Raw genomic sequence first — 27,650 nt, 5'->3', positions numbered from 1 at the left:
CCCAGCGCCCTGCAGGGCCACCTTCTCATTCTTCAGGTCGCTGTATTTGTGTTCCTGCTCCAGGAAGCCCCTGGCTCAGCCTATCTACTCTACTGTGCCCCAGGGCCACCTAAGGCCCCTTCCAACTCTACCATAGGTGAATTACCTGTCTCCCTCTGAGAGCATTGGAGGTTGGGGAGCCTCTGTCTGGTGGAAGAGCCTGGTAGATCTGACAGGAGAGTAGGCTTGGACCCCAGCTCTGCCTCTGCTGTGTGACCTTGGGCAAATGACTGAACCATGTGTATCCACAGTACTCATCCGTAAAAGGAGAAAAATAACACCTAGCTCACCAGGTTGACGTGACATTAAATGAGATCATGCATTGAGCATCCTATAGACGTGGCAGCTGTACCTTCATAGGCATATTGTCTGATACACAGCTTGGTAAAAATTTGTTGAATTAATGAGCCCCTTTTGACTCCCCCCTTTCCTGCCTCCACCTCACGTCCCTGCCTTGGGAGGGGAAAAGTAGGTATGAACAAAAAAGGAGGCTTTGGGGCAGATAGAATCGGGAGACAAGAGAGCAGGGCTTTCTGGCGTCCCTGGGCACCAGCCACTCCCGCAGCAGCCCGAGCTTGGCTGGAGGCGGTGTGGGCATTCCCTCGCCCCTGTGACCCACCTGTGCCACCATCCTCATCAGCGAGGTGAGGCAGCGAGGAGGGGAGGGGCCGGGATCCGCCCCTCCCATGCTGCCCAGGACCCCCCCGGCACACACGAGGTGCGCCCTGAATGCCGGGTGGCCGGGGGCGTAAATGTTGAATGGATGAGGAAGGCATGAATGAACGATGGCCGCATGAATGGAGGTGGGATGGCAGCGTGAAGTGCAAGGGGAGGAGGAATGAGCGCCTCCCTCCGCCCCGCGGGTCTCGGGCTGGGAGACACTGAGCGGAGGCCGGCTGGGGCTCCCCCCGCCTCCCCGCCCTCCCCGGCCCCCTCCCCGCGGCGCGCAGCCCCGCGGAGCCCGCGCCAAGCCACAGCCCGCGCCGGAGCGAAGCCGAGGCTCACGCCCAGCCAGGGAGCCAGGCAGCGCAGCCTCGGGAGGGGGCTGCCCCGACCCCCTCCCCAGCCCCGGCCCCCAAGGCACAACCTTCCTCGCAGGAAGGCGAAGTCCTGGGCGCAAGGTCCGAGGATCAGCAACCGAGAACGCCCGGGTCCCGGAGCCAACAGGTGCGGGGCAAGGGGGGACCCCCAGGCCGGGGATGGGGTTTCCAAAGGACCTGCGGCGGGAAATGGGGGGACCCAGCCTAGGGCGGCAGCTTGGGTGCTGGGAGGCTGGGTCACCATCCCACTTTGTACACCTCCCGGGGCTCCTGAGGAACCCCTAGAGCTCCTGATGCCGTCCCCCCTCCCGCAGCCCCCGAGGTGCAGGGAGGTCCCGCTGAGGGAGCCGTGGGGTATGGAGTCTCCGCCTCCTCTCCCAGGGGTCTCCAGGGGACATCGACCTCCTGCACCGGTCCGGGGTGGTCCCTGCCCAGCCAGGGGAAGGAGGGTCTGAGAGAGGTAGGAGGGAGGGGCGGGAGGAGGCCGGATTTATGAATGGAGAGCACCCTGCGCTCCCGCCTAACGCCCCCTGGCGGCCGCCGGGGAGCATCGCGGTCCTGGGGACTCCAAGGGGGACCTTGCACCCGGTGTGAGGGCCGCGCCGCTGGGTCCCGGGCTCTTCCCTCATTCGCAGGGAGGTCGTCAGGTCCTCCCCGCACCTTCCCGGCGTGTGCGTGGGTGTGTGTGCGTGTGCGGGCGCGCCCACCCGGAAGGGCCTGGCAGGTCGGATGGGCGGGGCCTGGATCTCTAATACCTCCCCCAACCCTTTTTTTCCAACCAAAAATCAAGGCTGGTGAATTGACTGACTCGAGAGAATATTTGCAATCGGGACGACTTCCCCTTCCAAATGTGTGGTGTTTGGTGGATCCAGACCAACCTGGCTCAGCTTTGTGACCTTGAGCAAGCGGCTCAACCTCTCTGGGCTTCCGTCTTCTCATTTGCAAAGCAGGTCTCCCCAATAATGTTACCCAGCAACGGCCATGAGGACAGCGTCCCATGCTAGGTCCTGGGTGAAACACTTGCACGAATTAGAGTTCATTACCACTCATCGTGGCCCTGGGAGGTAGGTACCCTTATCACTCTGTTGGACTCTATTGTATGGGGAAACTGAGACTGAAAGAGGGAGGCAAGTTACCCAAGAGCAACTCGTGTGGAATTGGGATGCAACCAGGCCGACTTCTGGGCTGAATGAAGATGGAGCAATACACAAAGTGCCAGGCATATGCCCTAATGATTCCTCCCTCCTTCCCTTCCTTTTCTCCTTCCTTCCTTCAGGAGGTTCAAGCTGGGACCCCAAAACCTAAGTACAAGACCTGCCCCCCAAAGGAAGTGGGCTGAGGGCTAGCCAGGGCTCCCCTCCCTCTGCAGAGCCCAGGATGTCCCAGGGCTGTAGCCCCCCCTGAGCTCATGGAGCCCTCTGCTACCCCTGGGGCCCAGACAGGGGTCCCCAGTGGCAGCGGGGAACCTTCCCACGTGCCTCCAGACTATGAAGACGAGTTCCTCCGCTACCTGTGGCGGGATTATCTGTACCCGAAGCAGTACGAGTGGGTCCTCATAGCAGCCTATGTTGCTGTGTTTCTCATAGCCCTGGTGGGCAACACGCTGGGTAGGTGTGGATTTTGCTCTGTGGTGCTTTGGGCTTCCCCTGGAGGGGTCCTGGGTCTCACCTGCTGCCCCCCTTCCAGTTGGCAGGGTAGGATGGGTGGTGGGGGTATGGCTCTTCCTCTAAACTCACCCCGCCTGTGCCTGCAGTCTGCCTGGCCGTGTGGCGGAACCACCATATGAGGACGGTCACCAACTACTTTATCGTCAACCTGTCCCTGGCTGATGTGCTAGTGACAGCCATCTGCCTGCCAGCCAGCCTGCTAGTGGACATCACTGAGTCGTGGCTCTTTGGCCCTGCCCTGTGCAAGGTCATCCCCTATCTTCAGGTGAGATCTCCTAGCACCCTCACCAGCCTGTCACACCTGTCCGAAACTCACATACTTTTTAGATCTGTGTTCAGACCTGCCTTTCAGACATATTATGATGGCTTGGGACCCCATCAATGTCATCCCTTACAGCCAGTAAGGCAAGCCACCCGGCTGGACACTCAAGGACCCAGACAATTCCACATGCTTACACAGACGTCCCTCCTAGAGACAGACATGCATGTTCACATGTGCACACACAGTCACCTCCAGGTATATGACACACCGTAGAGGGGAGGCACAAGCTCACAGTGATATAGACCCAAACACTCCCTGACCCCTGGGCGGGGCAGACCTGAGGGGGACTGATAGACACTGTCTTCTCCCACCCCTCTAGCTGACCTGGGTCCCTTTTCCCCAGTGGTGGGCACCAGGATGCCCAGATGGGGTGAGTGGGGTAGAAGGGCATACCAGTGCTAGTGTGACCTTTTACTTGTACCCCTCTACCCTCTTCCTGTACCCTAGAGGTCAGGGGCATCCCTGGAGTCAATGCCTATGCACACTACTGGTCCAGACTCATCTCTGCCTTCCAGAACGAGATTTTTCCTCACAGTGTGGGGAAGGGATGGCATTCCAGAGTGAGAGAAATGTTTCTTGAATTCCTCACTGTTTTGAGGTTTTCCACTTAACTGATTAACTCTGATGACCTTAAACATAAAGACAGATGAGGGAATTTTGTTCCTCAGTTTCCCCATCTGTAAACAGCATGCACCTCATGGTATCATGAGGTCAAAAAGAGCAATGCCTGGCACAGATTAAGTTATGAAGTATAATTATTCATGGCAGGGGAGCCTCTTTATGCTATGAGCCAGGTCTCCACCTAGACATTTTCCATGTATCATTTCACTTATTCTCACCAGAATCCTGCCAGGTAGATGGGTATGTTCCCACTCTGCAGATGAGGCTCAGAGAGGGTGAGTGACTTGTCTAAATTCACACAGCCAATAAGAGGTGATGTAAGGATTTGCACTACACTCGGCTGCCTGGTATCTCTAGACTGTGACTACCCCCACTTACATTGCCTCCATGTCTCTGATGTTGTGTCCCCTGGAGTAGGCCGTGTCTGTGTCTGTGGCTGTCCTGACTCTCAGCTTCATTGCGCTGGACCGCTGGTATGCCATCTGCCACCCACTATTGTTCAAGAGCACAGCCCGGCGTGCCCGTGGCTCCATCCTGGGTATCTGGGCTGTGTCGTTGGCTGTCATGGTGCCCCAGGCTGCTGTTATGGAATGCAGCAGTGTGCTGCCAGAGCTAGCCAACCGCACCCGGCTGTTCTCTGTCTGTGATGAACACTGGACAGGTAATGGTGGGCACCTTTGGGACACATAGCCTAGGATAGGCACCTGTCAGGCCATTTCCAGGGTGGGCACCTCCAGATATGTGGACATCTGCTAGGGGTGTCTCCACCTAGCTGGTGGTGATGGGCACCACCAGCTTGGGCAACTCCGGGCTCTCTCATTGCCACAGTGCCTGCATGGGGTCCAAGCCGTCCCCAGCCTTGCTTTGGCCCTAGTGAGGACAGTGTGGTTTTACTAACCAGGGTGGGTTGGGGCTCCCAAGTTGGCCCTGACCCTTGCATCTCTCAACCCCTACAGATGACCTGTACCCCAAGATCTACCATAGTTGCTTCTTCATTGTCACTTACCTGGCCCCGCTGGGCCTTATGGCCATGGCCTATTTCCAGATCTTCCGCAAGCTCTGGGGTCGCCAGGTGAGGCCCACTGCTGTTGCTGCCCAAGCTGGGAGGGGTGGGGCTGCCAGGCTAAGGTAGTAGACAGAACATGGCATAGTGGCTGTAACTGGAGAGAGTCAAGGCCCAGGACCACGGGGAACTTGAGGTCCAAGTGCTAGCACCCACCCTGGGACAGGAGGGTAACTAACACGCTTCCAGTGTCAGTAGCTGTCATTTATTGCCCACAGCTAATCTTGCAGCCTTTTAATCACTGTGTCTTATCCCCCCACTTAATGTGTGAGAATACAGAGACTCAGAGAAGCAACATAAGGTCCCCCAAAGCACTCAGCTAGTGAGTAGAAAATCAGGGATTAAAACCCATGTCTGTGAGGTTCCAATGCTTGGTTTAGTACCACAGTGGTAATAATAGTAGCTCTGAGTTGCTTGCCAAATTAGGCTTTGCATGCAATGTTTTATACCTACCTAATAAAAGAGGCACTATTGCCTACTTCCCAGTGGGGAACAGGGGTGACTCACCTGCCAAGGCCAATGAGGACAGAGCCCTGCCAGTTCCAGGGCCCGACTTCTTTCATTACAAATGGCCCCACAGAGGGCTTCCTGGGGTGAGAGGGCTCGTGGGAGAAGGGTGCTGAGAGGCCCTTAGCACTAGTGACAGTGAGTCAGTACCTGGCAGTGAGAGAGATGTGGGCAGGGGTACCCACGTTCTGGAATGTCACTTACATTGCACACACAGTGCTGACCTGCACCCAGGCCATGCAGGTAGTGGGTAGGGAGGTGGACTGGTTAGACCCAGGCTCTGCCTGGGGCCTTGTCAAGGGTCCCCCACCTCTTTGAGACTCAGCAGCCTCATCTTAGAGCTAAAGGCTAATAATACCTTTCCAGAAGCATATTGTAGGTGCTTTCACAAGGAGCTATGGAAAAATGAAGTACATTGCTCAGTGAGTCTGGAGGTTCTGCTTTATCATGGATATCAGGTTCCCTCCTATTGTGGGAGTTTGTTCCTTGCCCACCTCCACCCTGCCCTGTGGTCCAGCCTAGAGTGGGCCCAAGGAAAGAGAAGGACCCTCTCAAGGAGTGAGACCCACTGCTGCTGTCTGTGTGTGCTGGACAGATCCCTGGTACCACTTCAGCCCTGGTTCGGAACTGGAAGCGGCCCTCAGACCAGCTGGAGGCCCAGGGGCAGGGTCTGAGCACAGAGTCCCAGCCCCGGGCCCGTGCCTTCCTGGCGGAGGTGAAGCAGATGAGAGCTCGGAGGAAGACGGCCAGGATGCTGATGGTGGTGCTGCTGGTCTTTGCCCTCTGCTACCTGCCTATCAGTGTCCTCAACGTCCTCAAGAGGTCAGAGCATGAGGGTTGGGGAGGAGAGGGATGGGTCAGAGGAAGGAGCTCTCCTTGCAGCACCACTTTGCCACAAAAGGTGCGACCTTGGGCAGGTCGTTGCTCTTTTCTGCCCCTCCATCTCCTCAGTCTTTACATGGGAATAACAATAGTCCTGGCTCCTAGGGAGATTGTGAAAACTCATTTCTCCATTCACTTGGTCAAGTTCAGGGTGAACAAATCCACAAGACAGACAAAGTCCCTGCCTTCATGGAGGTTATGCTCCAGAGGGAAAGAAGGAAAATAAGTAGAAAAAATCAGTGTATATCATCAGTGACAGTTGCTATGTGGAACCAACCAAACCAAAGAAGATAGATAGTGATAATGACAGGGGTTGGTGGGTTTGTTTTTATTTTAGATAGTTTTTTTTTTTTAAGCCTCTCTGAGAAGCTGGGCATTGTGCAACACCTGTAATCCCAGCACTCAAGAGGCTGAGGCAGAGGGATCACAAGTTCAAGGCCAGCCTGGGTTACATAGCGAGGCCCTGTCTCAAAAAAGCCTCTCTGAGGAAGTGACACTTGAGCAGAGACTAGGAAGAAGGGAGGAAGCCTACAAGGGTCTAGAGGGACAGAGATCTAGGCAAAGGGACACAGGGGCACTGCAGATAAGGGACCACCAAGTGCTGATGAAAGAACATAGGCTATTGGACAGGAGACAATCTGTGTGCATTTCTGCTTGGCCATGTCCTGACTGTGTGACCTTGAGTACGTCACTTTGGTTTTCTGACACTGTTTCCCTAACTGAAAAACAGATGGCATCTGTCCATGGTCAGTTATCACATTGCTGTGAGGATGAATGGGAAGATGGATAGGGGGTCTCCAGCGGACCAGATAGCTGGTGACTGAGCAGATAAACCCTGGTTGGTTCCTGACCCTAGTCCCACTCTGGTTATGCTCTCCATGCTCGAGAACCCAAAACTGTGGTCAAGCTCTCAGACCCAGGGACCCAAGAGAGGGCCACCCCGTGGACAGTAGTGGACAGTGGGCACCCTGGAACTTCACATCTGGAGTTCTCTGAGCACCCCTCCCACACACACCTACCCCATTTCTGACCATCCTATACCCTGGTGCCAGGGTGTTTGGGATGTTCCGCCAGGCCAGCGACCGGGAAGCCGTCTATGCTTGCTTCACCTTCTCCCACTGGCTGGTGTATGCCAACAGCGCTGCCAACCCTATCATCTACAACTTCCTCAGTGGTGAGTAGACTGGGCAGGCAGTGACTGAGGGTAGCCGGCAGTCCTCAGGATAAGTCTCCCATTTCAGAATGGTGGGGGAAATGTACCTGTTTTCTCCTGGGCACCATGACCCTGCCCTGGGAACCCCTGCTCAGGGGAGACTTGTCCCCCAGAAGCCCTGTCCTGAGCGGGAGACAGGCCGTGCTTTCACCAGTGGCAAGCACCCAGGATGGAGTTTGACAGAGTCTGCAAACCAGTGAGTGAGAGGAAGAGCAGGGCCTGGGCTAGCTGCCTCCCCCGCTCACCCCCACACACACTTTGGACATACGCAGCAGGACCTTCCACCAGCTTCTCTCTGGCCAACCCAGGCAGACCAGCCCATCTTCTCAGGGGGAGCCTGGTCTGTGGGAAGAAGACCTGGAGCCCCTGTCGGAGGGACAGATAATATAGCCCTGGAGGGGGAGAAGGGAAGGTCAGCAGTAGAGGCAGCCCAGGCCCCAGAAAGGGCTTCCCCCTGCTCAGCTAGACACACTGGCAGGGTGTTCTGGGTAGCCAAAATCTTGTGGGCTATGCTTGGATCCATCTGCCTCCAACCTTAGCCCTTTCACTCTCTCCACTAGAACCCAGGCCCCCACTCCAACCAAGGGCTTCCTGTCGTTGTCCTGTAATTCCCATCTCTACCTGGTACCTTCCAGTCTCAGGGTGGTCATGGCCTGGTCCCTCAGACTTGGCTTAGCAGAAGTTACTCACCAGATCCCTAACTGGGCTCTAAGGAGCCCATCCAGATAACTGCTCAAGCCTGGACACAAATAGTCTTTCAGAAACAGTTAAGACGTTGGAGAAGGGAGCAGAGTTCAATAATATAACCTTCCCTGTGACCCAAGAAGTCCTCAATAAAAGCTGGTTCTCAGCTCAAGAGGAGAGAACACAAGAGAGGAGCATTGCCTGGGAGGCAAGGGCAGGCTGACTTCCTGGAGCACACCTTTTAGTCTGGCCTGTGTTTATTGAGAATCTACTGTGTGCTCGGCCCTGTGCTGGGCACCACAGTGGCTGGCATGCTGATGACACATATTCAAGGAGTGTTTGTTTCCAAGAAAACCTCTGTCCCTCTTGGTATACTTGGGCTGAACAGGGTGGTGTGTGGTCCCTCCTACCCCACTCTGTCCTCCTGGTTAAGAGACCTGGCTCAGCTCTGCTGTATGGCCTTGGGCAAGCCACTGTATCTCTGTACATCTCACCTGTGAAGTGAGGATAAAGTACATTTTCTCCCCATGGGAACAGAGACTGAGGTCCGAGCATAGTGTCTGGTGCAGTGTGACTGACACTTGCAGGGCCATTGCTTTCATTTCATCATCACAGGGCAGAACTGGGAAAAGCCTCGCAACAGTGAGCCCTGATCCCCTTCACATGCCTGCCAAGGAGAGCAGAGGTGACCTGAGGCCCCTGAGCCAGACACCATGTCTTAAGCCAGGCTTTGAGCCACAGTGCAGTCAAGGAATCAGATGACAATTGCATTTTGCTTCAGGAACGGGGTGGGGTCTCTGTCCAGGCTCTCCATCCCAGTTTCACCCCTCCCTCCCCACTCCCTCACAGGCAGTGTGGCTGGAGCTGTGTGGGTTTCCCTTGGGCTCAAGTCCCCTTCCTATTCCATTTGTTTATGACTGTGTCTTTTGTCTCCCAACCAAGGCAAATTCCGGGAGCAGTTTAAAGCTGCCTTCTCCTGCTGCCTGCCTGGCCTGGGTCCCTGCAGCACTCTAAAGGCCCCCAGTCCTCGCTCATCTGCCAGCCACAAGTCCTTGTCCTTGCAGAGCCGGTGCTCCGTTTCCAAAGTCTCTGAGCACATAGTGCTCACCACTGTCACCACAGTACTGCCCTGAGGAGAGCTGCTTCAAAGGCTCTGGGAGATACAGCCTGATCCTTGCCTGGACTGCTCTTCTGGCTGCTGGGATCCACTCCTGAGCCTCACAGACAAACTACTTGTACAGTGAGAGGCTGGGGCTCCAGTCCTGGCTTTCTGTCTGGGTGACTCTGAGTAAGTTCTTCCCCCTCTGAGCTTGTGTTCCCTAAGCAGAGTTGATGTGAGGATTAAGCAGTTCAAGAAAGAGGAGAGCTCTCTGTAAACTATACTATGCTGTGGACATGGTTACTGTTGTACTTCTCTCACATGGTCATACCCTACTGTACCATCCATCCTCATCACCCTTCCAGAGCTTGGCCTTCCTCCCAAAGACCCCTCTCCAATCCAATTATAGGCCTTCCCTGGAGTCAGCTCCAAAGGTCCCCACAGGCGTTTCCATCTGGCTCAGGGGCTCCCTAAAGCCAAGCTGCACTTGGCCAGCTGCTCTGATGCCTATGTGACCTAATCTAAGCCCAGCCCTTCTCCAGTAAGCTCTGAACACAGCCCACCCTCACCAGGTGCCAAGTGCACACACCATAGGCTGGACCTTGTTGGCTTTGTGGTGTGATAAAACTCTCCATGCGGTCGTTCAGCATGGAGGCCAGCAGCCTGAAGCAATTGTAATTAAAAGCCTGGCACTGAATGTTCCCTTTCCTTGTCATTACACAAAATCTGTGCTGCTCAGGTTAGTAGAGGAAGGTGGGGGAAGGCCAGACAAGAAGGCACTGGAATGCTATTATCTGCTGCACCCCCACCTATACCCACACCAGGCCCCAGATGGACTCAGGGCACAGGCAGCACTGCTTCCTTGTGGTGCCAGGGCTCTGATGCCTAGAACCTCGATCCCTTGACAGAGTTTCTGCTCCTGGCCCCATGGCCTCTGGAAGGTAAGAGGGTAGGGTGGGCAGACAGCAGGTTAACAGAGTGATTTACTGTTCCCTCATCTTCTTGGAAATCAGTGGTTCATTTATTTTCTATGAACTCACAGGATAAAAAGAGAAAGCCAGACTGGGCTGGACGTGCTCCGGCTGCCACCGAGCTGATTACAGGGCTGCCAGAGCAGGACAGAGCATAGTCTGGAGTGCTGTTCTGTTAAAGGAGCAGGGGATATCTGGCTGAGGCCAGCACAGCCACCAGGTGTGCTTCAGTTGATTAATGGAGCAGGCTCCCCTGACATCGCCTGTCAGGAAGTGGGGCAGAACCATGAGGCCCAGCCAAGGAGTACCTAGGTACAGCTCCTCTTAGGCGTCCCAGTTGACTCAGAGCAGGTGGACTATGTGTGTTAAGCATGTCATCCACTCTCCAGACTCACTGAGCTCTAGCTCAGTGGATGATGCAGCAGTTGCCAGGAGGGATGGGATGCCCTGCCCACTCTACCTCCCACTGGCTCTGGAATCTAAAGCTGTTCATAAAGTCCACAGGCAGGTATGGAGGTACAGAGTGCACAATGAGGTATAAGGGCTGGACCCCAGGCCCAGAGCCAACCTGGACTGAAAGCATCCACCCAGGTCTTGGGCCCTCAGCCACCCTGAGCACAAAGGTAGAGACTGTGATTGGCACCATTCTAAAGATGGGTTTGAGGGCTCGGGGTGTAGCTCAGTAGTAGAGTGCTTGCCTAGCATGTGTGAGGCCCTGAGTTCCATCCCCAGCACCACAAAATAAATAAATAAATAAAATCAAGATGGCTTTCAGTGGACACTTGTCTCAGCAGGAACAAAGGAACAATAGGATCTTCCTTTGAGGATTGCAATTCTCCTCTCTCTCTGCTGGTTGGACCCAGGACCATGATAGGCCATAGGCTTCCACTTTGGGGGCTTCTGATAAATAGGAGGTAACCAGCATACCAAGCAGAGAGACGCTCTGGGAGGAACAGCTGAAGAACTCAGGTTACCTGGCTTAGGAGAGAACTTGTGGGAATGTGGTGGGCAGGCTCCACTATCCAGAGGACTGGCATATGGCAAGGGTCCTGGTGTACCCTCAGTGGCCTGAGAAAGAAAACCAGGGGCAATGGCTGGTGTTTCCAAAATGGCAGGATTTAGAATCCATGCCAGGAAGAAGTTTCTACCAGTCAAGGAAGAAATGAGCTACCTGCAAAAGCCTAACGTTTCTTGACCTTGGAGGTTGCCAACAGAAGCCGTACTCCACAGATACCCCTGGAGGGGATTCTAGTTCACAACAGGGCTGACCTCTGGGAACTGGATTCCATCTGATTTTGGGATTTTGGAGCCACAGTAGCCCAGAGGTGCTGAACTAGCTGAGCCTGACCTGGCTGTGGGGCCTCACTGACCTGCAAAACAGTCACAGCCATTCTCCATCCCCACCCCCTGCAGGGAGAGCCCTGCTGATGGCCTCCAGCCTCAGAGCTCTTATCTCCATCTCCAAAAGCCAAAGGATAATCACACCATTACCCCTAGCATGTCTGGTGTCCAGCTTTTGATGGAAATTTTGTCACCTTGTTATAGACACTCAGTATAGACTGAATATCAAGCTGATCTAGAGATCCAACTGGCAGGTACAGACGTCCGTGCTTAATAAAAATGGGGGAAAGTTATGACTTTATAAATGGAGTTTGTCTGAAAGATAAAACTCAGGCCTGAGATGATAAAAAGGCCATGCCTTGAAAAAGTCTGAGGTGGCTGCTTCCAGTCCGGAATGCCAGTTCTAAAATGCCACACAGAAGTGAGCCTGGCAGGGCCTCAGCTTTACTCTGGCAAGTAAGAGGAGCCTCATCTTGGCCACAGCCCATCAAGTTACTGCTTTCAGTATGGTGTGGTAAACAATATGTACTTAAACATTTACTGAATGAAAGGGTACATGGGTGACACTTTCATGCTCATGGATGGGCATGAGCCTATAGCCGGGAAGTCACAGTGGGAAACATGGAACGACAGAGTTTCATCCTTTTATTGAAGTTTATAGTTTCACTGGACTTTTGGCCCCAAATGAAAAAAATGCAACTTAAAAAAAAGCATTGGCAGTGGAAGTGACAACTGTGCCCAAGGGCACACTGAGCCAAGCAGAACACGGTAGGCAAGTGAGGGGGTCCAAGTTTCAGAGGGCAGTAACCTGGTCAAATATGTCCAGACAGCAGACTGTCTGTGCTTCCTGAGCAGGGACAGTCCCTAGGCAGCTGGAAGTTAAAACAAGGATGCGTGGATATGGGTGTGGGTGAACTCAAGCCACTGGTCCCACAGACAAATCTCTCTCATGCTTAGTCAGATTCCAATTTAGAGAAACCAGGCTCATCTGACATATGATGGCCTGGGTAACAGAAGACAGGTGCTATTGGTAAGAGGATAATGAACACTTACCACTGACATCAGCACAGAGGAGAAAGCAGGAGGCCACGGCATAGTGACCAGGCACTAACTCTACTGACATGACTGGCACCTCCTGCTTTTGGTACAAGGTTGTGCCTTCAACTGCTCAGGGCTGTTAGGACAATCAGCTTCGAATCTTCCTCTAGGTCAGGCTCTTACCTGTGTGGCTGCAGGCCAGGTCCCACTATTTGGTGACTCTAACTCGGGACTCCCAACCCTCTTTAGGAACAGTGCTGCATCAAGCAAAGGAGAATCTTTTTCTAGGAGGGGCAGGCAAAGAAGAGAGGCCCACATGCTTCTCCCACTTTGAGGAGCCAGGGAAGGTCCTTGGTGTGCTCCACTCTCTACAGACAGGCTGGGTCATAGCATCCGAGAAGCCGTCATGGTGACGAAGTCCTCAAAGCTGAGTCGAATGTTGCCCTGTACAGCTGTGTCCTTCTCCCGGAAGGCCTCAGTGAGCACCTGCAGCTGGGTGCACACCTGGATGAAGCGGTCAAGCTGCATGGCAGGATTGGCAGAGCGAGGGCAGTAGCGGGAGACCAGGAGCTGGGTGAACTGAGGGCTCAGGTTGTAGCCCATTTGGGACAGAGCTGGAGAGGAGGGGCACACAAAGCAGATACACAAAAATCTGCCATGAGTTATTTCCATTGCCCAGCAACACTCAATACAACAAATCAGAGGACTGAGGAGATCAGCACTGCACAGAAGCAGGAATGGACAGAGAAGTCCTGAGGATCTGTTCAAGATGTCAGGAGCACAACAGGGGCTCTGTCTAGATACTCCCCCAAGCCAGAAGGTCCCCTCGCTGTATTTTCAAATCTCCATTATAGATGTTCAGATAGGGTCACAGAGAAGACAGTGCTCTATCTATGATCACCTCTGACTCATCTAAATCATAGAAGGAAGATTAAGTTCCTGGACCACCCTGCTTAGAGCAGGGATCAGAGACAGCAGCCCAGGCCTGTTCTGCTGGAATCAGACAGTCCTTGCACAAGCTGCTTAGTCTCACTATCTCCCTGTCTAACTATCCCCAAAACAGGGATGACACTTAACCTTATGGATCTAGTAAGGATTAAACATGATCACGTACCCACTTAGCACAGTGCCTGGCACTGTGATTTTTTGTTTTTGTTTTTGTTTTTGAGACAAGTTCTCCTTATTTAGTCCAGGCTGGCTTTGAACTTTCAATGCTGGGATGACAGGCATATGCCACAATGCCTGGCTCAGTAAGAGAGTGAGTGAGTGAGTGAGTGAGTGTGTGTGTGTGTGTGTGTGTGTGTGTGTGTGTGTTTTACTGGGGTTTGAACTCAGAGTCTACGTCTTAAACACTGCACTAGCCCTTTTTTATGAATAGTTTTTTCAAGATAAGGTCTTGCAAACTATTTGCCTGGGTTGGCTTCGAACTTCGATCCTCCTGATCTCTTGCCTCCTTAGTAGCTAGGATCACAGGCATGAGCCACTGGCGCCCAGCTATAGTGTTTTCTTTTAATAAAATCATCATCTCCCCACATGAGGCTGCCAGGTAGTTCCAAAGTCACAGCCCACGTGCCCCTCCCCATACTTCCTGTCTTCTCCACATAACTTACCAGCCCAGGCTAAAATCTCAGCCTTCTCTGTGCTCTGCAGGCCCTTCAGCAGTTATGCACACTAAGCCTCAGTTTTCTTATTTGTAAAAGGAAGACATAAGGGGTTTTTCACCAAAGGGTGAGGAGTAATAAACAGATCTAGCACATGGAAAGAATGAATTATATAAACCTATTTAAATGCTATTACAGTGCCTGGGGCACAGCAAGCATTTAACAAACGCTAGTTTTATTGTTGTTAGCATCATCCTCACGAATAACTATGACAGAAACTGGCAAGGCAATGATCAGTACCAGTCATGTACCTCCCTCCAGATATGGTGCATTCACCCCCACCCACAGGCCTCCTTAGTCTGACTGAAATTCATGGCCAAAGGATTGGATGTTCTGGGCAGCACTTTCTTCCTCCTGGGTGATAGAACTCTCGCTGGGTTCTCACAACTCCATCAGCCTCCTGTCATCTTATCAACTGGCCTGAGCTCAGGCCATGGGCTCTGGTCCAATAATCGGATTGAAGAGACCTGGAACTGAGGCCTCACATCATCTCATCCAACTGCAACTTTTAGAGTGCTCTGGCTCTCAGAGTTGAGAAGAAACTGACTTCTGGCAGAAGTGGCTCAGCTATCTTTCTGAGTCCCTATGCAGGGCTCTTTCTATCCTACCCACTGGAACTAGAGAAAAAGAGCCATATGAGACACACACATGGGTCTCCAAGTACGCTGGGGTGCCATGTTTCCATCTCTGTGATGTCCTCTGTGAACTAGGGCTGTCCCTCCCAGCAGTGTAGGAGTCCTGTCACCAGGGATGCCATCCCTGATTCTAGACCCAGAGTTCCCTTGCCCTGGATTTTGCTCAGTACTCCAGCCGGATCACAGAAGGGATGTATGAATGGGCCTGCACTGAGGACAGCATTTTGTGATACAGTTGGACATCTGGCAGTGAGAAAACCCTTTGTTCTGTCTTAGGGAGTAAAGAGAAGAATCTAGCTCTGTCTTGCCCACTATGGCCCTCACCTTGCTGTAGTTCCGTGTAGCTGATAGAACCTGAATGGTCTCGGTCATACTGCTGGAAGAGGTTCTTCCACTGCTGGATGAATTTCCATAGGGCTGAGAAACCATAGACATCAATGCGTCCTGACTTGGTCTTGTCAAACATGTCTGAGGAGGAGGGGAAGAAGGGAGGAAAATTTTAAGACTGAAGGCTTAAGAGCACCACTGAGGAAACCCTTCTCCCTAGGCTGGAGTAGGACTACAAGTAGGAGACTATAACTACAAGCCTGAGGCCCAGATGCCTGTGCCTGAGACATTGGCATCAAACATAGCCCCAGACCATTCCCTGACAACCCTCAGCCCCAACCCATCTGGAACTGCATCTTCTCTGCAGGCTTTGCAGCTGAGCTCTAAGACCTGGATCCACTGACTCCTCCCTGCCATTTCCTACCATGAAAGGGAGTTCCTGCCTGCAGAATGAACCAGTCTGTAACTCAGCAGTGTAGAACTTGAGAAACATCCAAGGGAAAGAGCTCTCAGTTTAGATCTCACCTTGAACCACGCTTCCTCCTGGAAATACTCCCTGATAAAAGGAGTTCTCCTCAGACTGGACACTTAGCCACCTACTGTCAACTATCAGGTAGCTCTGCCCCAGCTCAAGGCCGTGGGGAAGGGCTGGGACTCACTTATCATCATGAGGCAGGTCTCATCATTGAATGAGGACCAGTTAGAGTTGACCAGGGCCTGCTTCAGCTCCTTGATGGAGATATAGCCACTGTGATCGGCATCCACTGACTGGAACCAGGAGTAGGCCTCAGGATCTACGTTGGGAGGGATGCCACCTGGGGGGAGGGGCATGAACCAGGAAAGTCAGATCCAGGTCTCAAGGCCAATCCACAGAAATGCCAGGCAAGGCCAGCTTCAGTGCCTCCCTGGCTATAGGTTTTCCTTGCCCATAAAGCCTTACAAATCTATCTACTCCATCTTCCATCAAGTTGACATCCTTACTCTGATGTGAGAGGCCTTTGGTGTAGACTCACAAGTGTTTACAGTTGATTTTTACTCCACGAGTCCTGCAGACTTTTTATATAATTTCTCAATCACTTCTCCATTTGATCTTATGTTTCCTGTTCCCCTCTACCATATCAACAATTCTTTGCAAAAGATGACCTGAGGTTTAGGGTGGTAAATACAAGTAGACAAGAAATCACATTAGAAGAAAGAGTTAACTGGACACAAAAGGGGCTCCTTCACACAAGACAGTATCAGCATCAGTCACGGGCAGTTGTGGAAGACAGAAATCACTGTCCATACCCAAAGGTGAGGCCACAGGGAAAAGGTCTGCCTGACTGAGGGGCTAGTATGACCTGCTTAGATTGGGAATTTAGGCACCATCCTAAAACTGTAGTGTAATGGGGAAGCGAGGGCCACAGCTCTGGGCAGGGAGTTTCTTCAGCAAGTGTGAGCTGCGTGGTTTGTATAGAAGCTCTCTATCCAGCTTTGGAATCAAAGCAGACTGAATTCAAATCCTGATCTGATCCTTACTAGTCTGTGTGACTTCAGGCAAAATGTGTAACTTTCTAAGTGTTGATTTTCCCATTTCTAAAATGAACCCCCTTCTCAGGATGGCTGTGATCCTTACATGAAATAGCATCAAAATAAAGTTCTTAGAAAGAGATGGAATGGGTGTGGTCGGAGATATTTTCATGGCAGAAGGAATATTTCAACTGGGTCGGAAAATGTGGTAAGGAGTGAGACGGGGAGAAGAAACAGCAGGTAGTGAAGGCACAGCGTTCCAGTGTATTCTGAGGGATCTCGGGGGATGGAAGGGTGGCAGCAGGTGGAGGGGCTGGAAAAAAGGACCTTTAGTATCTTTCTGCAGGCAGAGGAGCACCTCTAATGGTCACACCTGTCTTCCAGAGCAGCAGTGCTCAAACCCTGATGGTAGGGCCTCCCAAGGACTCCAGGCTATGCACGGATCACACTGTAAGCAGGACTGCTCCAGGGGGTTGCTATCGCTAGCTGCACTGGAGAGGAGGCAATGGTAGCCAAATGGAAGAAAGGAGCAGGGAAGCAGCTGAGCATGTGAGGCATGTCCCTCCCCTCCTCTCCAGCCCTAGAGATTACCACAGTCTCAGGCCCTGGAGGGATAAGCCTCAGAGCCAGGGGCTCCTTTCTCTGCAGTTACCTCCTGTGGGCTCAGATACAAGATTTTTTGGGCTGTGGAAATCCACCAGAGAGCTGCTGAGACGAAAGCAAATGGCCAGATGCTCTGGGCTCTGAGGAGATAAATGTCATTGTTCAGAACCCCTGAGGTTTGGCCATCTCCCCCAGGGCCACCTGCCTGGGTGCATACACTCTGCAGGACATTCCCCGGAGGCCTTCTGGTGCACCAAAGTGTTACACCTTGCTGGTGGCTTACTCTCCTGGCAACATTCACTATGTGAAGGAGCTAATTAAAATGAGTTTGGGGGGAAAGGGAAGGCAGGAAACTGGCACCCACTTTCCCTGACCCTCTGAGACTGCTCAGAAATCTTCACTGAGGGTGAAACTACTACCCAAGGCTCTCTGCCACTACTGAATCTCCAAGACCCCGCTCTTCCTTCATCTTAAAGGGGAGCCTTCAGTCTCTCTGCTTTTCCTTTCCCCCATTTCATCCTCCTGCCTACTTCAGCATCTTTTAATGGCAAGGCCCACAGCAATATGTACTGTCATATTAAATGGCAAATACTTCTTTGCTGAGAATGCCCTAAAATAAGTCTTCTTACAGAATTATTATTTATTAAGCCCAGACACCATGTCCAGTATTTACCAGAACCTTTTCATTTGATCCTTATGAACAACTCTGTGAGGTAGTGGTATTGCCACATTTTGCAGATGTAGACACAAAGAGGTGGTTTGGCCAGATCAGTAGTGGTCTGATCTCAAAAGCCAACCTTTCAATAACTACATGGTCCTGCATTGCTATAGAGGGTGGTCAGTCTCCCTCATACAGGAATGGGGCTTCTCCCCACCTGGACTACATTATGGTCTTCAACTATTTGCTGATCTCCCTTCCCAATACAAGCACTGCACACCCTCTCCCACTGTCTGGCAGCTGAAAGAACGCTTCATGAGAGAGAACCGATTCCCATTCTATCAATGTCAGACTTGAAAAGGGGAATTGCTTTGGCCAAAAGAATATGAGTACATGAGATGTACAGTACTTCAGAGTAGAAACTTTACAAGCCATCATCCATCTTCACTACCTTCCTGCTCTTCTTCTCTGCCTCAAGAACAACATATCCCAAATTGGGGATGCTTCTTCAGCCTGGATCCCAGAATGAAAAGACATATGGAACAGAAATTCAGCTACCAACCTGCAGCTGCTGACATATAAAAAAGAGTAAAGCAATATAAATAAATGCTTGTTGTAAACCAGGGAGATTTTGAAGTTGTCACCATAGTAAAACTGACTGACAATCTTTTCATTCGGCTGGTACAGGCAGGAGCTAGCTGGAAGTAAGATGCCAGAGACCAGGGTGCCTGTACACCTACAGGAAGGACAGGATGGACCATAAGTGACTCAGAGGCACCCAGGACCCAAGATCCAACTTACCCTGTCCATAAGGTCCAGGCTGCTGAGCACCATATGAATTTGGAGGTGGCTGACCATAGGGGCCTCCTGGGGCCGCACCACCATATGGTCCTCCTGGAGTTCCAGAAGGGAGCCCGCCAGCATTGGGGTGGCCATATGGCCCCCCACCAGCTGGTGGTCCATAAGGCCCTCCAGGGGCAGGACCCCCATAACCACCACCAGGGGGTATCCCGCTGCCATATTGCCCTCCACCATGAGGGGGGCCAGGGTAGTAGCTACCCGGAGGGGCTCCAGGTGCCTGTCCTGCAGCTCCTGGGCAGCCCTGTGGGAAGAACAAGATACAAGTCAGGATGACAAGGCCAGAAACTAGCTACAATATGACATTCTGCAGGCACCAAGCACTTCCACTGCTTGTTGTCTTTCAACAGGCAGGGTTGCTGGACTCCCTTGTTCAGATGGGCAACCTGAGACTTCTAAGGAAGCTAGGAATTACCCAAGGTCATATCATCAATGACCTACAGAGTCAAAGCGTTCTACTAGGGCTGAGATCATGTCTGGTTTGCTACTTTATGACCAGCTTTCAGCGCACAATGGATGCACAGTAAATATTTATTATATGAATCAAATGGAATTCCAAAGTTCACCCTTCAGTATGCCCATCTCCATCTGCAGGATTTTCAGCACAAATGCAGTCTCCACCGCATAGCCCTGACACTCACCAGTCACCACTGATGTACCTACAGCAAGGATCCATCTACACCATGTCTTCTTTATATACTACACTAGCTCAAGATGCAAAAATATTTCCCTAGCCTCATTCATGACTCCAAGGCAGGTAGGGGAGACCCTATTCCTAAAGCAATATGATACAATGATGAAAACACCAGTTCAGTTCAGATTCTGCAATTTACTAATTGGATTATTGGCTTACCCTCACTAAGCAGGGTCTTCTCTGCAAAATGGGAATAATAACAGTGCCTATCTCAGGCTTCCATGTGAATGAAATGAGACCAGCCACTGGAAGCACTTTGACACACTGCCTAGCACTGATGCATACTGACTACTAATAAAAGCTCCCATATACAGAGGAGGAAACTCAAGTTCAAACTAGTCCCAGAGACTGTGTGGAGGAGCCAAGTCCAGAACCTAGATCTCCTGGCCAGGGCATTTGTGCATTACAGCATACATGGGATATTTTCTTTGTAGAGGTACCCATCTCTGCACACCTCTAGCAAAGGTCTCCTAAAGCTCAGAGTGTCCTACTACATGTCCTAAATGGACAATACAGGCCCAGCAGAGCACAAGCTTAACACAGTTGCAGACCAACTGAGCTAAAGGGAACAGAGAGCAGCTGGCCCAGCTCTGAAGACAGTATAGGTTCTATACAAGTTCTAAATCAGCCTGCAGGAGCCCCAGTGGACTAGTACTGAGGCCTGGGCTCTCTTTTTATTGTGTTTGATAACTTCTGAGAAAGCTACCCTCAAGGCTAAGGCCAAACTCATACTTCATCTAGAAAGGACCTGTTTTTCCAAGGAAGGGAGGCTTCTTGGGGAAGGGCAGGAAACAGGACCTGCCACCTCCTCCACTCAGCATGGAGGGAGCTCTTCCTCCCTAGAAGCTGCCATAGCCAGTAGCAAGACTCTTTCACAGACAATGAAGTCTCCACAGATCTTGATTCAAACCTCTCTGTCCAGCTGGGTTCATGACTGTGGGTCAGTGGCTAAGAAATAGGTGCATAACAGGGGCACATATGCCATTTGTCATAGGACTGCAAAGGGAAGAGTGAAAAATCGGGAAGGGTTTACATGTGGAAGTGTTATTTGAACTGGAGGAGTGAATAAGACTCTCAAGGGGCTAGGGAAGTGTGACAGAAGTACCCAAAATCCTGGTTATATAACCTAACCATCCCATTTTACAGATGGGGAAACTAAGGCTGGGAGAGAAGGAACTTGCCCAAGTTGAAGGCAGAGGTGGGGGCTGAGCCTCCTCCACACCACTGCTTCCTGACACATTGCTCCTTTCAAAGAACAAGATTCCAGGAAGAAAGGGACTCTGCAGTGTCTGGGCACACCCAAAGCACAGGCTGGATACCAAGCCAAGAAGTAGTGCTCCAGTATAAGCCCCAGGAGCAAAGCCATAAGCTGCACCAGGAACATTTGAGTGCAGCCCTTCCACCTGGGAAATGCCCAAGACAACAAAGGAGCAGGTCTTCTGCCCTTCCAGCTATCACATTCCAGGAGCCTGTGTGTCTAGGGCAGTCTAGCAGCAACTGAACTCTTCCCTTTCTGCCCCCTGTTAAAGTCCTTTCATGCAGTTCACATATACAAACACTCCTGGCAGAACCTCACTATCTGCTAACAGGAAAAAAGGGAAGAGGTTAATATGCCTATTTCTCAGATAAAGAAAATGTGGTACAGAGCTGTTAGATGACTTCATTCAGCAAGCATTTACAGAGCAATATTGTACTGGGCTCTGTGCTTGGCCTGGGGGCACAAAACCAAATGAGACCCTGCCCTTGAATACCCCACAGATAATGATGATAAAGTCTAATCCAATCCCAGCACAAAAATCTACTTACGTGCTGCAAGGAAGCATGGACAGAGGAATTTGTTCTGTTTGCTGAGCAAATAAATGAGCGATCACATGAACAATGCATGAAGTAAGTCAAGGAAAGCTTCCTAGAAGAGGTAGCAATGACCCTGGAGTTGGTCCTTGAAGAATACATAGGCACTGTCCCAAAAGGAAGGCAGGGAAGGACACACCAGACAGAAAGGAGAAGGCAAAGCACACACTTATGAGCAAGTATGGTGTGGCCAGGGAATGGGCTAAAGAGCCAAGGCAAGAAGAATGCAGTGTGAACCTGAAATGAGGCCCTTCAGGCCCCCCTTGATCAAGCACCTCTTCTACTGCCTTTAGTTGGTAGGTGAGTTATCAGTGCCTAAGTGTAGTTTTATCTGTATAAGTGTCAAACTCACCCAATGGTAAGCTCCCCAGGGGTAGACACTGGGCCTCATTATTCATCATGGTACCCCAGGACCCAGCACAGTGCCTGACACCTGCAAGCCTCCATAAATAGCTGACAAGTAAGCACTACTCTAAAGAGTTTGGAGAACAGAGTATCATAGAAGGGTTTCCAACAGGGGAAGAATGTGATCAGAGCCTTGTTTAGGGAATTAACCAGCAGCGGTGGTGTGGAGGATGAGCTAGCGGGGGAGGCAGCAGCCCAGGTGCTGGGCAGCCAGGGCGTGAACCAGACAGCAGACTCGGGGATGGGGAGAAGGGATGGATACCGAAGCTATTTCAGAGATAGACTAGACATGACTTGGCAACTAATTAGATTAGGAAAGAGATGGAGGGGGTGTGAGGAGAGGAAAGTATATAGAATGACTCAGGTTTCTAAGCTTGCACAAAATGAAGGAGGTGCAGCCAGCAACTGAGGCAGAATCTGTGCTGGAGAGAAAGTTTGGGGAAGATACTGGGCTAGTTCTCAGGGTCACTGAGTTGTTGGCAAAAGTCTGACCATAAATGAAAACCAGGGTCCCTGATTTGACGTTCTTTTATGCCACTCCATGCTGCCAACCCTTTCCAGAGTTTTTCTAAGGGCATTTCATACTGACAAGCAGGGGCGGGGGAGAGGAAGAGTTCAGTAATCATGGTTTCTAAAGCATCACAGAAAACTATCTCTAGGTTTTTAGCTGACTACAAATAAGCTACATTTGCTATACTGCTTCCAGCTCAATCAGATGGAGGTAAGTGCTATCATCTCCATTTTAGAGAAGAGAGGTGCAGAGGTGCAGCTAGAATGGGCAAGCTGGGATTCAAACCAGTGTCTGCACATTTGAGTTCCTAGCATGAATTTGTGCCAGGAATTGTGCTAAATGCCTCTATCAAACATGATGACTTTCTGGACTAGACATGGTGGCACCCATGTGTCATCCCAGCACCTCGGGAGGCAGAGATAGGAAAATCACACTTGGAGGGCCACCTGGACAAAACTTAGCATAATTGTATCTCAAGCCAGGTATGGTGGATTGTGCCTATAATCCCAGCTACTCAGGAGACAGAGGTAGAAGGATTGCAGTTCAAGGTCTTCTCAGACAAAATAAACTGAAAGCAAAAGGACTGGGAGCATGACTCAAGTGGTAGAGCACTTGCCCAGCATGCAAAAAAAAGATGGCCTTCTACAGTGGACAGAGTTGGAGGGGAAAGGCTGGAGTTGGTGACCTTCTTTCAGTGCCTTCAGGCCCAGGGATCCTTAGCAGAATCTCATTCTTTTTCCACTTCAGCATCCAGATCCAGTTTGAAGAGAAACCAAAGATCCTCAGTCCAACCTGTCAGACAATAATGGAGTCTCTACAGCACCACCTGACATCTCCATTTGTACCTCTGCAAGGAATGGAGAGCCTACTCCCTCCCAACTCAGAAAGTCCTGTAATTTCTTTTAGGGCTGAGGGCTCATTTTTTTTGCCCCCAAGACCACTGTGGAGCTCAGAGGGTCAAAGAGTATCCAAGGCTGGCCCATGCTGAGCCCCAGTGAGGAAAAGAGGAGGATGCATTGCAAATGAGCCTGCATCCCAGAGCAACTCCTCAAGTGCCTGCTGGAAAGCGGGAGCCCAAGCTAGGGGGTTAAATCATCATAAGAAGACAGATGGATAGTTCAGGCACTCACAGCAGAGCCTCCTAAAATATTTAAAGGACAGAAATATGTAATCAATGAACAATGAACCAAGAATTGTCCCAAGACTTCAATTACCATCTCTGCCAACACTCCAGCTTCATCTCCCGAGTTGAGGACTCTCATATCCAACTGCCTCCTGTCCTCCTTCCTTCACCTCTCTCTGCACTCCTATCTCCTGGTACCTCCTGCCACCCAGTCATCCAAACCCAAAGCTTTAGTGCCCTCCTGGGCACCTCTCTTTTCTCCCTGTCACCTCAATTAAGCACTAAGTTTTCTCAACTCTACCTCCCCAAAACTTCCCAAACCAACCTTCACCAGGTAGTCGTTCTCTTTAACCTAGAGTACTTCAACAGCTTTGAAAATGGGCTTCAGTTTCTCCTGCTTCAATCTATTCTGACAGTGCCCCACAGTAAGAGATCCAAAGGGCAAAAGGTATAAAACCCTTCATCAGCTCCCCACTACTCTTAGGAGGAAATCACATTCCCCGCAAAAAGACCTTCTGGAATCTGGCTCTTGCTTTCTTTTCTAGTCTCATTTCTTGCTCTTTTTTTCCATTATTGCAACCAGACTGGTCATAAAATTCCTCCAAACTACTGGGCTGTCTTACTTGCTTCTTAGGTTGTTTTTGTTTTTGCAGTACTGGGAATTAACTCAGAGCCTTGTGCTTGCTAGCAAGTGCTTTATCACATGAACCATGCCCCCAGTCCTGCTTCTTGGTGTTTGTGAAATTATTTCCTCTACTGGAATACATTTTCTTTCTTTACCCAGCTAACTCCTCCTGTGATTCAGTTTGGAATTGAAGTATCACTCCCTTTAAAAAGTCTTCTTGCACCTAAACTGAGTTAGTTATCTTTCCTGTGCTGTTCTATTACCATATACTTACTCCCATTTAATACTTCCTATTCTGACTCTACAATTCACATATCTGCGTTTCTCTCTCACCTGGAGTATTTACTACATGCCAAACGCCATACCAAGCACTTGGCATGGATTATCTCATTTAATCCTCACAGTAAATCTGAGGTATGTACTGTTATGACCCCATTTAAAGAAGGGAAAACTGAGCTTCAGATCTTTGCAACGAACTTCTGTAAGCAAGTGGCAGAGCAGGGATTTGAAGCCAAATTTCTCTGGACTCAGAGACCAAGCTCTGAAACTCATCAAGCTGGTAACTCCACAGGACCAAAGGGTGCTTGACTTTCACTCTCCAACACCCAGTCAGTGCTTCAGTACCCTGAGTTGGAGGCAATGGAAAATCACAGGTATTGTGACTTTGCAATAGGCTGGAATCATCTAGGGCTATGTAGTGGGTGGAGGGGAGGAAGCACTCACTGAGCCTTTGGATGTTTTAAAACAACTAGTTTCCTTTCTTAGAACACCTGAAATGAGGAGATGGGAGGTGAGGAAGCACCATTTCTTCTTCTATTCCAGTCACTTCTCCCTCCGCTCCTTTTCAGTGTTTCACCTGGAGCATTAGCCCAGGCAGCACAGGATGGTAAGAGTAAATGCAGCAGCGAGCTGCTACCATACATTGATTGCCATTTACTAGCAACATGCCAAGCTCCCTATAGGTTTTGTTGCATTTCATCCTCATTTCAGCCCTTTTTACAGGTATTCTTTTTCCCCTTATAGGTGAGGCAACTGAGATTCAGAGCCCTTAAACAGTTTACTCAAGGGCATGTAACTATTAAGTGGTAGAATTAGGATTCTAGCCTAGTTCTGTCTAATCTGTCACTGCTTCTAGGGTACATAAATCATCCCCAAAGCTTATTAAGATGTAGATTTCTGGGCACAGAGTAGGTCTTAGGTGGCACCCAAAAGTGTGCTCTTTCAACAAGCTCTCAGGTAATCCTGAAGCAGACCAGCCACTGAGACACAATGCACTATGGCAATGCTCTCCTAAACTGTTCCTCAGGAATATCAGTATCACCAAAAATGACCAGAAAGGGGGAGTTCCATAGTTAAATAAGTTCCAGAAATATTACGTAAGTTATTGGTTTCTGGCAGATTTATGATATTCATTAGTAAATTAAAAATCCTGAGATGCCCTATCATGAACAAATTTTATCTAGCTGTATTAAACAGAATATTCTCAGGCAGGGGGTAGAGGGGAGAAAGGGCCCAAACAATGTATGCACGTATGAATAAACGAATTAAAAAAAAAAGAAGAAGAAGCAAGAGATAATGGTGACAGGGTTGAAATGCAATTCAGAGAATGTTAATTCATTGAGAACTCTTTTTCAATTTGAAGAAGGCTCATTTTGTTGTTTGGGTTTTTGTTTGCTTGTGCTTGGTTCTTTAACATCCAATATACAGTGAACACAATAAAATCATTAATCAATAAAAAAAAAAAACAGAATATTCTCCAAACTCATTTGACCATAGAATCCTCCTCTATTAACAACACCCATTAACATCTCACAATACTCAGAAAATGGAATGGAGTTTGGGAAACACAACTATGTTATACTTTCTCCTAACTCCAGCCCACACTAGCCTCTTTCCTTACCTCTACTAAGTACACAATGAAAGGAGTTCCAAGCTCTAGCCCTGGCCTTACCCTCACTCACTATGTATATCCTTTAAAACCCTTAACCTCTCTGGGCTTGTTCCTCAACTGTATACTGGGAGTGGTAATCTCAGCATGTCTACAGGGCCTTCATGACTGGCAAAAAGCATTTACCAAATGCTGTGTAAACTACACAGGGTTGAACTTCCTAGAAGGACGCTTAACACATCTTTTTGCATGTAATGTCCCATTTGACCTTGTTTTCCAATTTTTCCTACATGAGTTTTATTTCCTAAGTTACTATGTGATTTGGGCAACTCAAGACCCCTCTTTGGGACTGCTTCCCCCTCTGTAAAATGGGAGGGCTGTTTTGAGGGCCTCCCAGGACTGATCTTTTAGGAGTCTAGTAAAAATCAAAATACAGAAAGGCAACACATTACACCATAGCACGCACTTCATAATAGCTCTTTAAGGTAATCCTATTATTTGGTCCGATTTCAGAAGAGGAAACTTTGTCTTGGAAAGACAAAGTATCACACTCAGGGCTCAAAACTAAGTAATGGGGCCAAGATGTGACCCTACCTCTGACTCCAAGTTGCACTTAACCACCCTACCATTCTGTAACCCAACAAAAAATTCTGGCCAGAATCACACTGCTATGGTCCTTGGCTGGTTCGACATGGGCTGGCAAGTGAAGAGGCATTTGCAGACAAACCGGGTTCTGATCTTGGCCTACCTACCTGGTGACTTCACATAGTTTTGTATCTTTTCTGGCCTTCACTTTTCCTACGTGTGAAATGATGTTGGACTACATCAGCGATCAAAGCAGCTCACTTGTGGCACCTCCTACAACCAGATTCTCCTAATTATTCTGACGCAGTAAGTGCGGGTGAGTCGGGAAACCTATTACTTTTTATCCCACGCCCTAAATGACACCGGTGGAACCACAGGACTAAACGTCTGGCCCACGGAGGCCTTGACAGGGTGCAGAATCCAAGCCCAGCCCTGCCTGAATCTATGGGGTCCAAAGTCCCCAAATCCTCGCGTGCGCGACGTCAGAAGGGGCGCGACACGACCACTAGGACGCCTGGTCCTGCATGACGTGAGCCGGACGCGACTGACAGGCCCTCTTCACTTCTCCACGGCGCGAGGCCATCCTGAAGTGAACCTCAGAGTGAAAACGGCACGGAGAAAGTGGGAAGAAAGAAAAGCCGTGAGAGGGGGCAGGACTGAGCTTGGCAAAACCCCTACCTAGGTTCGCGGGCCCCTTACACACTCACCTGCCCATACGGATAGCTGGCCATGGCGACTCTGACGTCACACATCGGTGGAAGGCGGGGCTTCCTGTTCTCAAAGCCGCCCCTCTCTGGGCCTGGAGAAGAGCCCGCTTCTGACTGGACGTTCAAGATGTCAGTCTTCCGCGAAGTGGGCCAACGGAAGTGACGCCAAGGCGTGGGCGACTGCCTAATCTACATACCGGAATTGCTAAATGTCGGGTAGAGGTATCCGGAAGTCTTGGTGGTTGTACTGGAGGGCTTGTTTCTGTCTTTACTGACCTGAAGTAGGCCCCAAGGTGTGTCAGACCAGGATGTTCTGTGAGAAGCCTGGGTCAGGTGTTGCTGCGGTGGCCATATTATAACCTGGCAAATGGGACGCATGCTAGTGGCGTAATTGCTGTGGTCACGCCGTTTCAGCCCAGGCGGTTGCCGTGACTACCGGGAACTAACCCGGGCCTCCTGGAAAGGATAGAGAGGATGAAAGTATTCCTCTTTAATGGCAAGACTCCGGTGCCCGTTAGCAGCC

The 27,650-nt window shown here is 50.6% G+C and overlaps 2 protein-coding genes across 3 annotated transcripts; one reads left to right on the top strand and one right to left on the bottom strand.

Annotated features, from left to right (window-relative positions):
- Positions 1-1,030: 1,030 nt before the first annotated feature.
- Positions 1,031-11,762, top strand: Hcrtr1 (hypocretin receptor 1). 2 transcript variants are annotated; one of them, XM_020163073.2, is made up of 9 exons: positions 1,031-1,206; positions 1,870-2,143; positions 2,356-2,686; positions 2,833-3,011; positions 4,107-4,350; positions 4,646-4,761; positions 5,855-6,081; positions 7,194-7,315; positions 8,981-11,761. In XM_020163073.2, exons 3-9 carry the CDS (start codon positions 2,488-2,490, stop codon positions 9,169-9,171), a joined length of 1,278 nt encoding a protein of 425 aa, XP_020018662.1. In that variant the 5' UTR covers positions 1,031-1,206; positions 1,870-2,143; positions 2,356-2,487; the 3' UTR covers positions 9,172-11,761. The 2 variants fall into 2 exon arrangements, with proteins under 2 accessions (XP_020018662.1, XP_073936827.1); XM_074080726.1 differs by lacking the exon at positions 2,356-2,686 and having other exon boundaries at positions 8,981-11,762.
- A 319-nt stretch (positions 11,763-12,081) lies between these two features.
- Positions 12,082-27,283, bottom strand: Pef1 (penta-EF-hand domain containing 1). The gene is made up of 5 exons (XM_020163094.2): positions 27,128-27,283; positions 18,682-18,982; positions 15,770-15,925; positions 15,108-15,251; positions 12,082-13,101 (listed from the first exon to the last, which is right to left on the bottom strand). The coding sequence occupies exons 1-5, from the start codon at positions 27,170-27,172 to the stop codon at positions 12,872-12,874; spliced, it is 876 nt and encodes a 291-aa protein (XP_020018683.2). The 5' UTR covers positions 27,173-27,283; the 3' UTR covers positions 12,082-12,871.
- Positions 27,284-27,650: the final 367 nt, after the last annotated feature.

This window comes from Castor canadensis, chromosome 7 (assembly GCF_047511655.1).
Source record: "Castor canadensis chromosome 7, mCasCan1.hap1v2, whole genome shotgun sequence".
In the NCBI taxonomy this organism is placed as follows: domain Eukaryota; kingdom Metazoa; phylum Chordata; class Mammalia; order Rodentia; family Castoridae; genus Castor; species Castor canadensis.
This window is presented reverse-complemented; position numbering and strand designations above follow the sequence as displayed.